This window comes from Eucalyptus grandis, chromosome 10 (assembly GCF_016545825.1).
Source record: "Eucalyptus grandis isolate ANBG69807.140 chromosome 10, ASM1654582v1, whole genome shotgun sequence".
In the NCBI taxonomy this organism is placed as follows: Eukaryota; Viridiplantae; Streptophyta; class Magnoliopsida; order Myrtales; family Myrtaceae; genus Eucalyptus; species Eucalyptus grandis.
The window spans coordinates 22,735,128-22,751,254 of record NC_052621.1 but is presented as its reverse complement, the minus strand read 5'-3'; the positions used below and the strand labels follow the sequence as shown (position 1 = coordinate 22,751,254).

The 16,127-nt window shown below is 35.2% G+C and overlaps 1 protein-coding gene and 1 non-coding gene across 2 annotated transcripts; both read right to left on the bottom strand.

Moving 5' to 3' along the window:
- Positions 1 to 862: 862 nt before the first annotated feature.
- LOC120289298 lies at positions 863 to 968 on the bottom strand. Its single transcript, XR_005547222.1, has one exon. It is a non-coding gene; the product is annotated as a small nucleolar RNA R71 (small nucleolar RNA).
- An 8,801-nt stretch (positions 969 to 9,769) lies between these two features.
- Positions 9,770 to 15,458, bottom strand: LOC120288766. Its single transcript, XM_039302908.1, has 4 exons — positions 15,315 to 15,458; positions 15,092 to 15,202; positions 10,136 to 10,747; positions 9,770 to 10,072 (listed from the first exon to the last, which is right to left on the bottom strand). Exons 1-4 carry the CDS (start codon positions 15,456 to 15,458, stop codon positions 9,770 to 9,772), a joined length of 1,170 nt encoding a protein of 389 aa, XP_039158842.1.
- Between the last annotated feature and the right edge of the window lie 669 nt (positions 15,459 to 16,127).

Below are 16,127 nucleotides of genomic sequence, written 5' to 3'. Positions count from 1 at the left end.
ATTCATATCTAGTGGTTATAGTGAAATCGGATGCTTTAACATATTTATCTGATCGATTTACTACATTTAGTCTACAATTTTTTTTAGTTTATTCTTAATTATATTTTGATTTGTTAGATAAATTTTAGAATTAATCTATTTTAGTATTTAATTAGTTTATTAATCATCAATCTCCGTGGGACATTACTTTTTCATATCATTATATTACTTGTTCGATACGTTCACTTGCGTTTAAAATTTTACAAAGAAGTTCTGGGTGCCGTTGCCGGGGATCATTTGTTTAATACTAATTAATATTGATACCAGATTATTCTAAGTTTAATCTAGCTTTTGTTTTGTTTTATTTTTTAGGGTGTACATCGATTTATGACATGTAGCCAACAAGGGAAACTTGTTGAGCTTGATCCAGAAATCGAGCGTACATTCAAAAGGCGACCGAGAGAACAGAGAAATCATGCTAAGAAGATGGCAGATGGTGAGAATGAAAATCCACATAGACTGTTAAGAGATTATGCTGCACCAATAGTTCAAGGCACCACATCAAGTATCAGAAGACCTGCAATTCAAGCAAACAACTTTGAGATTAAGCCGTCACTCATTCAAATGCTTCAACGATTAGTGCAATTCAGCGGGCTACCAAGCGATGATCCAAACATTCACATCGATGCTTTTCTTGAAATCTGTGACACCATTAAATATAATGGAGTTACGGATAATGCTATTAGATTGAGATTATTTCCATTCTCTCTTAGAGACAAAGCTAAAAGTTGGCTTTCTTCTCTTCCTACAGGATCAATTACTACATGGAATGATATAGCTCATAAATTTCTTGGTAAGTTCTTTCCACCTGCAAAGTCTGTGAAGATGCGTAACGATATTACTAATTTTATGCAAATGGATAATGAATCATTATATGAAGCATGTGAAAGATTCAAATAATTTCTTAGGAGATGCCCATATCACGGACTACCCGTATGGATGCAGGTACAAACTTTTTATAATGGCTCTAGTATAAATCTTCGTTCTATGATTGATGCAGCTGCAAGAGGAACTCTAAATAATAAAACACCAGAAGAAGCCTACAATTTATTAGAGGAGATGGCATCCAATAGTTACCAGTGGCCTACTGAGAGACTACCAATGCGAAAAATTAGTGGAGTTCACGAAGTGGATGCTTTTACTGCAATTGCTGCACAATTCGAAGCACTCAACAAAAAGCTAGATAATATGAGTGTTTCTGCCATTAAAATTCAGAATTTGACATGTGATTTTTGGGGTGGAGGACATGTTAACATAGAATGTCAGGTAGGTAATACTTTCAAACAATCTAGTAAAAATTCTAACTTTGTTGGGAATTTTAACAGGTCACAGAATAATCCCTACTCCAACACGTACAATCTGGGATGGCGCAATCATCCAAATTTTTTTCATAGAATAATCAGAATGTGACAAGACCACTGGGATTCAAACAATCAGAAGAGACAAAGTCAAATTTGGAAGATATAGTCACCAAACTTGCTAATACTACTCATGACTTCATCAAAAGCACGGATGTGAGATTTCAAAACCAAGAGGCTTCAATCAGAAATTTGGAGATGCAAGTGGGTCAGTTAGCAAGCATGATGTCAAGGAGATAACAAGGTTCTTTTCCGAGTAACACAAAGAAAAATCCAATTGAAAACATAAAGGCTATAAACCTAAGAAGTGGTAAACAAGTGGGAGAAGAAAATGTCAAACAGGAGATTTTCAAAGACAAGGAAGATGTGATCAATAAACAATCAACGGAGACAAGTAAGAGTAAACTTTTTCCAGATAATCCCAAGCCATATGTGTCGCCAATTCCATTCCCTATGCGACTCCAGCAGCACAAAATAGATAAGCAATTTTCTAAATTTCTTGATATATTTAAAAAATTGCACATTAACATTCCTTTTACAAATGCCCTAGCGCAAATGCCTAGTTATGCAAAATTTTTGAAGGAAATTTTGGCAAACAAAAGGAAATTTGAGGATTATGAAACTGTGAAGTTAAATTAGGAGTGTTCAACCATCTTGCAAAACAAATTACCTCCGAAATTAAAAGATCCAGGGAGTTTTACTACTCCTTGCACTATTAGGGATTCTTATTTTGAAAAAGCATTATGTGATTTAGGTGCAAGTATTAATCTGATGCAATTTTCAAAAAATTAGGATTGGGCGAGGTAAAAGCAACTACAGTGTCACTTCAACTAGTTGATCGATCAATTAAAAATCTGAGAGATATTGTGGAAGATGTTTTGGTAAAAGTTGACAAATTTATTTTTTCTGCAGATTTCATAGTTCTTGACATGGAGGAAGATTTTGAGGTACCACTTATCTTAGGTCGACCTTTTCTAGCAACAAGAAAAGCTCTTATACGGGAAGTTGACTCTTAAAGTTCAAGATGATCTTGTTTCATTTAATATTTTTAAAGCAATGAAATATCTATCTGATAATAATTCTTGTTTTAGAGTTGAGACGGTTGACAAGTTGGTGAATAAGTTTTTTCAGGAAAATATTTTTAAAGATCCACTTGAACCATGTCTGATTCAACTAAGTGACAAAGATATTCAGAATGAAGAGATAAAAGAGTACACAAATTTCATGGAGGCAATTCTACTATATTCAAAGCAAAAGGCAATTAAATTTGAGGAGTTGAGACAATACATAACAAAGCCTAAACCATCAACTGAAGAGCCTCCAATTCTTGAACTCAAACCTTTACATTCTCATTTAAAATATGCTTATTTAGATGGAAGGTCTTATTTACCGGTAATTATATCTTCTTCTTTGATAGATTTGATGGAGGAGAAACTGCTCAGAGTATTAAGAGAGCATAAGAGTGCAATTGGATGGAAAATAACTGATATCAAGGGAATTAATCCTTCAATTTGCATGCACAAAATTTTGAGGAGCAATATAAACCTACTATCCAACCTCAGAGGCATTTGAACCCGAAGATGCAAGAAGTAGTGGAAGCTAAGGTAATTAAGCTACTTGATGCAGGTATCATCTATCCTATCTTTGATAGTTCTTGGGTAAATCTTGTACAAGTTGTGCCAAAGAAATGTGGTATGATTGTTCAAAAAAATGACAACAATGAATTGATTCCAACTAGAACAGTAACTGGGTGGCGTGTGTGTATGGATTACAAAAAATTGAATGATGCCATTAAAAAAGATCAATTTCCTTTGCCATTTATTGATCAGATGTTAGAAAGATTTGTAGGGCATGAGTTTTATTGTTTTCTTGATGGATATTAAGAGTATAATCAGATTCCTATTGCACCAGAAGATCAAGAGAAAACTACTTTCACTTGTTCCTATGGTACTTTTTCTTTTAGAAGAATGCCATTTGGTCTTTGTAATGCACCAGCTACTTTTTAGAGATGCATGATGGCTATTTTTTCTGATATGGTTGAAAAATATATTGAGATTTTCATGGATGATTTTTCCGTTTTTGGCTTAGCATTTGATTCTTGTTTAAATAATTTGGCTTTAGTCTTACAAAGATGTGAGGAGACTAACCTTGTTTTGAATTGGGAGAAGTATCACTTTGTGGTGCAGGAAGGAATAGTGCTCGAGCATAAAATTTCTCAAAATGGAATAGAAGTCAATCGAGCCAAAGTGGATATCATTGCAAAATTACCTCCGCCAACATTTATGAAACTTGTCAGAGGATTTTTGGGGCATGCAGGATTTTATAGGAGATTTATAAAAGATTTTTCAAAAATTGCTAAACCTCTTTCTAATCTTTTGAAAAAAGTTGCTCATTTTAATTTTTTTTGTTGAATGCATGTAGGCTTTTAACACTTTAAAGGAGAAGTTAATATCAACACCAATTATGGCACACCAAATTGAGATTTACCTTTTGAATTGATGTGTGATGCTAGCGATTCTGTAGTAGGAGCTGTTTTGGGACAAAGAAAGAATAAAATTTTTCGAACCATATACTATGTCAGTCGAACCTTGTTAGGTGTACAATTGAATTATTTAACAAGAGAAAAAGGAACTTTTGGTGGTAGTATTTGCTTTTGATAAATTTATTTCTTATTTAATTGGTTCAAAAGTTATAGTTTATTTTGACCACTCTACTATTAAGTATCTACTTGAAAAAAAAAGAATTAAAACCCAGGTTGATTAGGTGGCTTCTACTATTGCAAGAATTTGATTTGGAAATCAAAGATAAGAAGGAGACTGGAAATCTAGTTACAGATCACTTATCAAGAATTTCAAATTCAAAGGAAGAGGTAAGACCAATTTTTGAAGAGTTCCCTGATGAGAAAAAATTTTCTATCAAGTCTACAAAAATTCTTTGGTACGCCAACTTTGTAAATTATTTAGTAAGTAATGTTCTTCATCCTGAATTATCATATCAATAGAAGAAAAAATTCTTTTCTAATGTTAACAATTATTTTTTGGAAGAACATTTCTTGTTTAAAATATTTACAGACCAGGTCCTAATAGGAGATGTGTTCCAAATGAAGAAAATGCAAGCATTCCATACCATTGTCATGATGGAGAAGCAGGTGGCCATTTTGGTGTCACCAAAACTGTAGCTAAGATTTTACAATTTGGATTTTATTGGCTTACACTTTTTTAAAGATGCATACACCTATATAGTTTCATGTGATAAGTGTTAGAAATTGGAAATATTTCAAGAAAAATGAGATGCCTTTAAACAACATTATTGTGTGTGAATTATTTGATGTTTGGGGTATTGATTTCATTGGACCTTTTACACTTTCATATGGTAATTTATACATTTTAGTGGCTATGGAGTATGTGTCTAAGTGGGTAAAAGCTGTAGCATTGCCAACAAATAATGCTAATGTTGTGGTCAAATTTTTGAAGAAAAATATTTTTACCCAATTCGGCACTCCTAAGGCAAAGTGATAGGGGAACACATTTTTACAACAAACAATTTGAAGCACTTTTGAATAAGTACGGAGTCATACATTAGGTTGCCCCTTATCATCTTCAAACTAGTGGTCAAGTAGAGATTTCAAATAGGGAAATCAAGAGAATTTTAGAAACAATAGTGAATGCCTCTAGGAAAGATTGGTCAATAAACTTGACGATGCATTTTGGGCCTTATTAGGACAGTGTTTAAAACTCCAATTGGGATGTCTCCATTTAAGCTAGTGTTTGAGAAGGCTTGTCACTTACCAGTCTGCAGGTGAAGAAAGATTATTGCAATTGAATGAATTGGAGGAACTTCGCAATAAGGCCTATGAAAATTCTAAATTATACAAGGAGCATACAAAAAGATGGCATAACAAGCACATATTCAGAAGTGAGTTTAAAATTGATCAAAAAGTCTTACTTTATAACTATTGTCTTAAACTTTTTCTAGGAAAGTTACGGTCTTGATGGTCTGGTCCTTTCACAATTACATATGTATTCCCATATGGAACAATTGAAGTTGCGCATGACACTGAAGGCATATTCAAAGTGAATGGTCAATGTTTGAAGCCCTACTTCAAAGGTGGTTACAACAAGTAGAAGACCACCAATGAACTTCATCCTCCAAAATAGTGACATCTAAGATAGTATGGCTGAAAACTATAAAGCAAGCACTTCTTGGGAGGCAACCCAAGCATTTTAATTATATATTTATTTATTTATTATTGAGTTTATTTTCTGCAAAAAAAAAAAAAAAAAAAAGATTAACTTTTCTCTGTTTTATCTAGGTTAATTTTTTAGGGATCACCTTTCAAGAGTTTAATCATCAAGGTCATCTATGAACTTATCCTACAACCAAGGGAGTTTTCTTCTTCCTATTCTATTTTTTGCATTGACGACACTGCTTCATTCAAGTTTGGGGGGGAGAAAAAAATTTGGATAATTTTTTTTTTTATCATGATTGCATTCCTGGTTGTGAATTTTTGCGCTTCTTAGGAAAATTTAAATTTTATTTAAATTTGCAATTGATGTGTGAGTTAATTTTAATTCTGATTATGTTGATCCACTTACTGAACACTAAAAGTCCTTAATTTTTGAATTGTGTGTAAATTTAAAGAACATTCATGTGAAGTATGTGATTTTCTTAAATTTCACCCAAATCTTAAAATTTGTTTGATTTTATGTTGAGGCGAAATCCTAAACTAAATCTAACTGAGAAAATGATTTAGGCAATTTTTGGATCGATCGAGCCTTTCAAACTAACCTTGTTTATTTATCCCTAGTCACCCCGTTGAGCCTTAATTATTACCAAATTTTTCATTGACACCCATATATATTTAGTTTAGCCATTATCAAATTATATCCTTGTCCCATGCCCTATGAACACATTGATTTTTTTTTTTTGGGATAAAAAAATATTTGAGCTTAATAGAAATTTGGGAGGAAGGATGGAGTATGAAAAAAAAAAAAAAGTGATTGCAATGGTTGTTTGGGGTGTATAAAAAAAATTGCTTTTATGATTATCCAACTTTCAATTGAGTGAGCCTTTTGAATATTCAATGGGTTGGAAATTTTCATGTTATATTAGGAGGGACTTTGGGAGAAACTCCACCATAAATCAATTCAAAAAAAGAGAGAAAAAAAAAAGAATGATGATATATGGTGGTAGAAAAATTATCTTGAATGAGTGAAATTGGACAGTGACATTGGCTCTAATTAGATTCTAAAAATCAACGTGTTGATGAGTGATTTGAGTTTAGAATTCCCGTTATCTTACCTTTAGCTCAGCCTTACATTACAAACCGAGAACAGTCCTACTGATTTCTAGTTGGATAATTACATTAGTGGAGAGATGAGTGAAAAGCAAACCTATGAGATTTGGTCATAATTATTGAGAATTTTTAAGAGGTTGCATGTCAATGTGAATTTATCTGAATTGCATATAATTCGAAAAAGATAAGCACTCTCACACACACACTTGGATCACATAGTTAGAATTGTTCATAACTTATAAATCAATTTCAATGTTTGGATGAAATTTGTGTTTTTCTTTGAATTGTGAATTTGAACAATTATGGAAAGATGTCATGAAAGAGGTTGTTTGTTTGAGTATATGTTATGTCTTGATTTTGGTCGATGACTAGCAAAATGTTAAGTTTGGGGGTTTAATAACTATATAAAAATAGAGTTATTTGACCTATTTTAGGCAACAATTAACGCAATATTGATGAGAAAATATTTGGATTTCCTTTTGATTATTTGAATTTTCCTTATTTATGCAGAATAATAAGATGTGGAGAAGATAAGGAAAATAATGAGAAATATCAGAAATTCAAATAAATAAATAAATAAAACAGTAGTGGAAGATGGATATCAAATCAAGAAATTCTTGATTTTGTTCTCTAATGTTATCTACAAGTGTTGAGAGATAGATATCGGGAATATGTCCTTTGAAGAGGAGAACATTGAGAGCAAGAGAAACCAGCTAGGTTTTTGTTGAATCATTTTTCATTATTCTTAGAGTTTTTCAAGTATTTTGAAGAGAAGACCAAATTAGTGACAAAATTCTTGTTCTTTGATTCAAGATGCTGGGTTTGATTTATATTTTTATTTCTTATTCTACTATGTTCTAATTTTCTTTTGTTAGGGCTACGATGTAGTCTAACCATGATGATGTGAATTTCATGATTTTTATGTTTTGCAATTAATTTTATTTATGTGAGTTATATATTATTATGCATAATGCTTTTGAGTGACTGGCCACCACTTGAATGATCTGATGTGCATATTTTGAAACTGAGAAATGATAATATGCAATTGTAAATTATAATATATAACCATGAATTGAACGTGAATAGAGATATACCGTGTTATTTGCGTAGCTTTCGGTGATAAGGTGATCCAAAATACTCATTATAAACCAGGAATATTAATAGTTTTTAATGCACTTATGTTTATTTTAATTCACATAGAGATATAGTGGATAAGTTGTGTAAGTTTGCTATACCTAGAGATATGATAGTAAATATAGGAAATTCCGCTATCGCATGTTTGATATTGTTCTTATATTCACAACAATCTGAAATTCCTATCTAGTGGTTATGGTGAAATCGGATGCTCTAACATATTTATCTGATCGATTTACTGCATTTAGTCTACAAATTTTGTTTTTAATTTATTCTTAATTATATTTTGATTTGTTAGATAAATTTTAGAATTAATCTATTTTAGTATTTAATTAGTTTATTAATCATCGATCTCCGTGGGATGATACTTTTTCTTATCATTATATTATTTGTTCGACACATTCACTTACGTTTAGAATTTTATGAACAGATTTGATCGATAGGTTGTACATATAGACATTATGCATGTGCACTAAAAACAAATACGTTATTGTCAGTAATCTTGCTATGCTTCCTCAATATCCTCGACCCTCTGGTAATCACTTTCGTTAGAATGCCGCGTCAAAGCTAAGTTGAACCCACAAGATTGACAAAGCTAAGCTGACCCGAATCTTAATCCATAGCTTTTACATTAGCAACTTAGAGGGCCGAATAATTTTCATACAAGAAGAATATTATAATTTTCTTCACGAAAGGCAGTATTTTCACCTCGCGGTGTATTGCTGGGAATATTATAAAACATCCCATGGATTTTGGAGTAGTAAATATTTGCACCCGAGCTTTTGACTGTTGTAAAATACCCCTTTCATTTTGTTGCAATTTGTTTAACTCTCTATGATTTTTTAATTAGTATATGTAATGCTTATGATTTTTACGTGAGTAAAAATATTTTTTCATCTCATTTTCTAAAGGAAAATCTCTTTTACTCTTAATTGCTGTAAAAAAAAATAAAAAAGAGATAATTAAATTAACTAGAATACCAATAAAGGAAGTATCAATATCAACAATAAATCAAAATGATAAAAGAATGTAAAAGTTTGCCACTCAATAGAACTAAATAAGATACTTTCAGACAAAGAATAAACATGAATTAGATAAGAAGGGAAAAAGCCTCAATACCAAAAAGGTCAAATGACAAAAATTGGCTATTCAAAAGATTTATTAAAGCAAAGCAAGGATTGATTAATAAAAATATTTAATAAAATTATAAAAAGAGAAGTGATTAACCAAAATCCATGATTTTTCGAAAATATCTTCTGTAATAATTATTATGTCTGTCTACCATTTAAAATACTTCGTCATTTGAACATTTTGTCAATGGGGCCTTAAAATATATTATTAGTTTTATTATTAATTCCATTAGTCTTTAACATTTTTTATTGTTAATGTTATTATTGATAGTTATTTCTTTTAATTAAAATTTATTTAGTTATTTATTTTCTCCATTATTTTAATTTTTCATTTTTTTACAAAAGTCAAGGGTAAAAGAGGTCTTTCTTTGAAAAATGATTTGACAGTCCACATTTACCCTTTAAAAGTCATATGCATTCCACATGCTATTGGAAAATACAACAAATGGGTAACAACAATAACAAATTGAAAATTCAAGGGCTAACGATAGTAATTGAAAGTTTTCAAAAAATGTGTACTACCTCCAAAGATTGTGATTGTGAAAATTTGTGGAACCACTATTAATTGTTCTAAAAGGTTAAGTTATTAGATGAAGATATGGTTTAAAATTTAATTACTCTAACACTTCCCCTAACATGTAGGTTGGACTTTGGTCTAAGCCTAAATCGTGAAAAAACAAGTTGTTAATTATCAATTGATTTGCAACGGTTTTTGGGTAGCTCTTTACTTTTGTTTGAATATAAACTTTAAACCACAATTCCAGATGACATATCAAATTGAAAAAACAAGTTTCCTCTCATTTTTCTTTCGCTTAGTTGTTCTTGCTGGGCTTCAATGGCTTCTCAGGCAACGATCCTTTCCACAGACTCACCCTGAACTCGTTTACCATCTCCTTCCTTATCCTTGTCACTGTCAGGAACAGCTCATCCACCCCATCCCTTAGATGGTATAACCCCTTCAATAGTTGCTCAGTGGCCTTCTCCAGCCCAACCGCTGCCTCCCTTAACCTCCCCACGACCTCTCCATCGCCTCCTGATGCCACCACCTCATCAATCGCCTCCAACACATGCCTCCCACGCGCCTCCACATCATTAAGCTCTTCCAAGACCCGTGTCTACTTGTCCGTTTCCTTGCCACATCTCAATTTCACGACAATTGTCGACTCGATTGCACGGACAGAGTCGCCCCAAGGGAACTCCTCTGGGACGTATATGTAGGCAATCGCCCTAGAGGAGGAGCATAGGGCCGAATATATGACTCCAGCAATGAATGCCGTCAAGAAATTGACAGCTTGGACCGCACGGCGAACGACCTTGTCGACCGGCAAGTCCTTCCTTCGCATAGCCGACGTTACAATGCTTGTGGCCAAGTCTCTAATCAACTCCTCGATGTCGGCCATGCCCTCGCCTTCCGAGTCTACGAGTAAATCCCTCGCTTGGTGAATGTCCTCCTTCGAGGGGTTGCCCCCCGAGCCAAGGAGGTTCATCATCATCCTCCGGTCCAGGTGGTGGAGACACAGTCGCTCGATCTTGGAGGACATGCGGTTGCAGACATCCAAGACCTTCAGGCTATTGTCTAGATACCACGACAAGAGGCTGTCGCCACCGTCCGACTTCAGCTCGTAGATCAAGGATCTCACGGCGGAGTGAGCAGTGGTGAGCACGTTGACAGAAGAAAAGAACCAGGTCAAGCTAGCAGAGGCGGGGCTCAGGCCATAGAGGGAAGAGACGATGGACTCATCGAAGGAACTAGAGATAGATTCCAACTCCTCGACCGTGAGCTTCGCTCCCTTTTTGTCGTAGGATAGGAGAGGCGTGTATACATTTTCTTGAAGAATATGTAATAGACAGAATATATTTTCTGTTTTTTTTTCTCGGAAAACTGAGATGAGAAAGTGGTGGAAAGTTTTGATGGGTACGGATTGTGAGCTCATGCGGCATTTATATAGGGTGTGGATTCTCTTAGGAAGGCAAGAATGTAATATAGAAAGAGAATTTTATTAAGGAATTCTTGGAAGGTAATTCAAAGACATGTCTTCTATAAGGTGATTTTCTAGATTCTAGGTTTGCAGGAAAAATGTAATATGGAAAGAAAAATTCGCAAGAGAATTTTTGGAAAATAATTAAAGACACCCTAGTAAGGTGTTTCTCTGGATACTAGGAATGAAAGAAAAATGTAATATGCAAAGAAAAAATTCATAAGAGAATTCATGGAAAGTAATTAAAAGACGCCCAATAAGGTTTTTTTTTTTTATGCTAGAAATGCAAAAATAATGTAATATCGAAAGAAAAATTTATAAGAGAAATCTTGGAAAGTAATTAAAAGACATGCCCTAATAAGGTGTTTTTTTCCGGATGCTAGGAATGTAAAAAAAAATGTAAAATGGGAAGAAAATTTTATAAGAGAATTCTTGGAAAGTAAATAAAAGACATGCCCCAATAATGTGTTTTTTTTCTGGATAATAGGAATGTAAGAAAATGAAATATGGAAGGAAAAAACATAAGAGAATTCTTGGGAAGTAATTAAAAGACATCCCCCAATAAGATGTTTTTTCTGGATGCTAGAAATGTAAGAAAATGTAATATGGAAAGAAAATTCATAAGAGAATTCTTGAAAAGTAATTAAAAGACACCCCAGTAAGGTGTTTTTTGGATGCTAGAAATGCAAGAAAAATATAATATGGAAAGAAAAATTGTAACATCCTGAAATTTCAATTTTGTTTTCAATTAGATAAATTGAGCATTTCATTGACGTGCCTATAGTGCTATTATCTGAGCTAATTAGTCCTGAGATAACTAGACTATTTGAAGAAGTCATTAAGGGATTTTAACGCAATAGACTTGAAAATTCAACCAGGAATCGATTACTCGATCGTGCTCATATGCAGAGATCATTACAGCACAGTAAAGATCCATTAGAGATCAGAGATAAGTTAGTTTGATTGAGATATGTGGCTAAATGTGAGTAATTCCATCAATTGGCAAAATTATCGTCGATTGGCACTAGACTAATTTTTCTGTCGTTTTGGTACCCTGCGTCTATAATTGAAATCTCGAGATTTTTACGATCACCAAAAGTTGCCAATGTGTCGAAAATGTACATTATGGCTCAAAAAATCAATGACAAGTCAATTGCACCAAAATTTTCTAAAACTACCCGGTAAGCTAGGTCACACTAAAATCGCGCCAAATTGAAATTAATTATGAATTTGAATCCAATTTCGAAAATTGAAAGTTCTGTCATGTCACAAGTCATTTAAGGAACGTTGACTCATCTTCTAAAGATTTTTCTACGAACCAAGATTTTTAACGAAAAGTTAAAATAGTCTTTTTTCAACCAAAAATTTAGAGGACCATTTTTTATTGCGTTTTTTGGATGCAAGTTGGTTCAATTGGTTAGGAAAAATGTCCATTTGATCGAGGACACGTTGGTGGGATTTATAAGGGCTGAATTGCTTCAATCTAAGAGAGAATTGGAGAGGATTTGAGGGAAATTCTTCAAAATTCATAGCCCCCCTTGGTCCATCACCTTTGGACCTCTTCAATAGCTTCTAAAGAAAGTTTGGCTGCTACAAGTGTGCTGAGAAAGCCAGCCGACCATGGTGGGCCTTGGTCAAGGGGACAAGAAGATAGTTTGAGGTCAAGGTAGCCCCCTCCAAGAGCTGTTGTCCCCCTCCTTCCTCAGCCTTCCTCCCTTATTCCTTGTTGCCTTAAGAGCTCAAGAAATCGTAGAAGCCTAGGGAGAACAACCAGCAGCCATCCGAGCAAGCCGCACACCTATCGGACAGCCAACACATTGTCGTCACGCACTTGGGCCTGTTGCTGCCTCTCTCGCTCACACACTCAAGCCTACACGTCACTACCCTCCCAACTGCATTGTTTGCCCCTACTCGCTGTCCAACAAGTCGCCTGAACCATCGTGGAGGTCACTAGAGCTTGTCACGCCACCGTCCAACCGTCGAAGTGACCCGCCTAGGCTACTGCAGCCTTCACCGACTCTATCTTACCTAGCCAACTACCCAGCCCTCTCCTTCACCCAACAACAAAAACTAAAGCCCTTGGGTCAGCCATGTATTGTTTGGCTCGCTTTGGACCCCTTTCGGGCCTCATAAGGCATCACCGCTTTGGAGTTTGTTGCCCGTTCCCGCCTCACCATCCTCATGGACTCATCATATTTCAAAATAGTGAGTTTACTCACTAATCTCCTCTTATGGAGTTAATTATGTTTAAGGGTTGATTATTATATTTAAGTATGGATTATGTGGTTAGTTAGAATAGATTAGCAATTTAATGATTCGTTTATGCATGTTAGGTGATTAGAGTTACGTAATTAGAGACTAGATAAGCTGTAGTATTTATCTAGATAGTATCTAAAATTTTTCGAGCCTGTTTCGATATTTAATTAGGCTTTTCCAGCCTAAGTTGCATTTATTTGTTTTTATTAATTAATTTTTAGTAATTATTTATTTAATTATTATTTTTGAAAATTAGACCGAAATAGCCGAAGACCAAAATTATATGCTGATCGCAATGGTATGCTTGATTTATTTAATTGAGTGCTAAATGGTGTAAATTGAGTGTTGATTGTAATTTTGGGTACTTATCCCAAAATTTAGTATTTTCAAGTATCTAATTAAAATTTACCGGGCGTTGGATTACAGCGCCAAAAATATTTTTATCAACTATATAATTAGTGGGATTTTATGAATTAAAGATATTATACTTTTGGCTAAGGTCTATCGTGTACCCACACAAAATTATTTTTACCGAGTATTCTGAAAACGGTGAAATTGTCAATGGATGAGTATAATATACATATATTAGCTCTAGTGAGCATATATCAGCTTTGGTGAGTAAATATTAGCTTTGATGAGTTACTATCTATCTATATCAACTTGTGGGAGCTACTATATATCAATATCAGCTTGTGAAAGCTACTATCTATCTATATCAGCTTGTGCGAGCTACTATCTATCCTTTTTAGCTTGTGTGAGCATAGTTGGTGTTCATAGTACCAAATAGATAGTATTGACTAGATAGATTGATAGATAGTATTGTTGGGGTTGAATCAATTAAATTGAATTGATTGGTTGAGTGTGTGAATTGTACTAACTTGTAGGAAGGAACTGAGGCAAAGGTAAGTCCTCTATTTTGTGCATGCTTAGATAGCCTTAGGGCGTATTTTCTTCCTAATCGAAGTTTAAGGGGTAAACTTGCTAAGACATCGTCTCACCCCGTTGTGAGATAACATTTTCAATTCCTTAGATGGTAGCTCCTCTCAAGCATTTTAGTCATCTGAAAAAGGTCATCGAGCAGGTATCTTATATTCTGCTCCATGGGAACCCAAGGGGATGGATCTATGAACTCATGAGGTCCATGGTCTGGGTTGATGTGAGTCTACCCCATAAGGTACCCCATCAATACAGATCGTGGTATCGTCGTGAGCGGAATGGACAGAGAAAATGTCTCATACCAGAATCTGAGGTCCCTATGTCGGTGTTGGAGGTTGCTTTTGGAAAATGCATGGCAAACCCTCCTGGTGGTTCAGTGGTGGACCCGAGTCTATCGGATCTAGGGTCACCGGAGTATTCAGTTGAAGACTCCAATGCTTAGAGGATCTGTAAACCTCCCACCCTTTTTGCAGACCTTGTATATATATCGGCTAATATTGTATATGGCTTAGTTTGATATGTATATAAGTGTGTTGTGGTTTTTGAAAATTTATGGTCTTGCTTTTTAATCCCATCTTTCTGTTGTTTAGGGATTTAATTATTTGCTTCCACATGCGCATTAAAATGAATGGGTTGGTGACGCATCCTGAGACCTCGCTATTTAATCGACCACCGAGGGATGGACATGCACTCGGAGGATCAAGGCATGACATCCCCATTAAGTGGTATCAAATCAAATTAATGGTTGGAGTGATAAGGTAAGATGGTTTATGGGATAGTTAGTAGTATTGGCCTTTATTTCATGCTGATGCATGTCTGTGATAGTTGTTTGGTAGAATTGTTCGTTTGGGTCACTCAGCTTCTAATTTTGTTTGGAATTGGAAGGCAAGTTTCAGTGGAAAACTTGCATTATAAGTAATCGGAGCAGAGGACTCCTAGTAAAAGGACCATAGGGCCTATTACTCGAGGTAGGACGCCGACGAGAGTCGGTATCCAAGAGGCCGTGGTAGAGCGCCAGCTCTGGCTACGCAAGTGGAGTAGCACCGCCTCCTGCTGGTGTTGGTGTAGTAGCCCCTGAGGATCCAAAGTTTGCTGGGATCATGCAAGCGCTAGAGATGCTGGGAAATAGGATGGATCAATAAACTCATATTCAAGCTGCCAATGCCGCCACTTTAGCCGCCACTACCACAACTGCCACAAATGCCACCGCGGATGCTGCCGCTACTGCTGTTACACTTGTAGCCGCACCCGCTGAGGTTCCACCAAGAAACATGATCATTAGGAGACCAATGCATAAGCTCGGTGGAATAGTTTCTAAAGCTGAATCCATCGAAGTTCAATGGGGCAGGAGACCCCAAAGCTGCAACTTTATGGATCCAAGGCTTAGAGAAGACTTTTGCACTATTAATGTGTACCAAGGCAAAGAAGGTAGTTTTTGCAACCTACCAACTACAAGGAATTGTGAGTATTTGGTGGAGAGCCACCTAAGGAATAGTATTCCTTGAAAGTGTAGTCCTGGAGTGGAACACCTTTGTCGAAGTCTTCAACAGCAAGTACTTATTTGACAGTACTAGAGAACTAAAGATGGCAGAATTTCAACACATTCGCCAAGGTACAATGACTGTAGATTAGTATGAAGCGAAGTTCGCTAAACTATCACAATATGCCCCCGAACTAGTCGAGAATTTAGTAAACCGAGCTAGAGGTTTAGAGATGAGCTCAAATCAAAATTGAGAAGCCGTTGGTGCCATTGAATCTGAAGAACTACAATGACCTTTATGAATAGGCCCAGCTAATAAAGAGAGATAGAACGAACAAGCCGCCTCGTTTGGATTGAGGTTCATTTCAAATAGAGACAAAAACTAGTTTGGGAAGAGGCCCATGACCAAAGGAAGAATTTGGGTTCCGCCCAATAAGAAGGATGTAGTTAGTAAGTCAGCGCCACATCAAAATGGCATTTATCACTTCTGTGGAAGGCAACATGGCTCACCCCATTCCA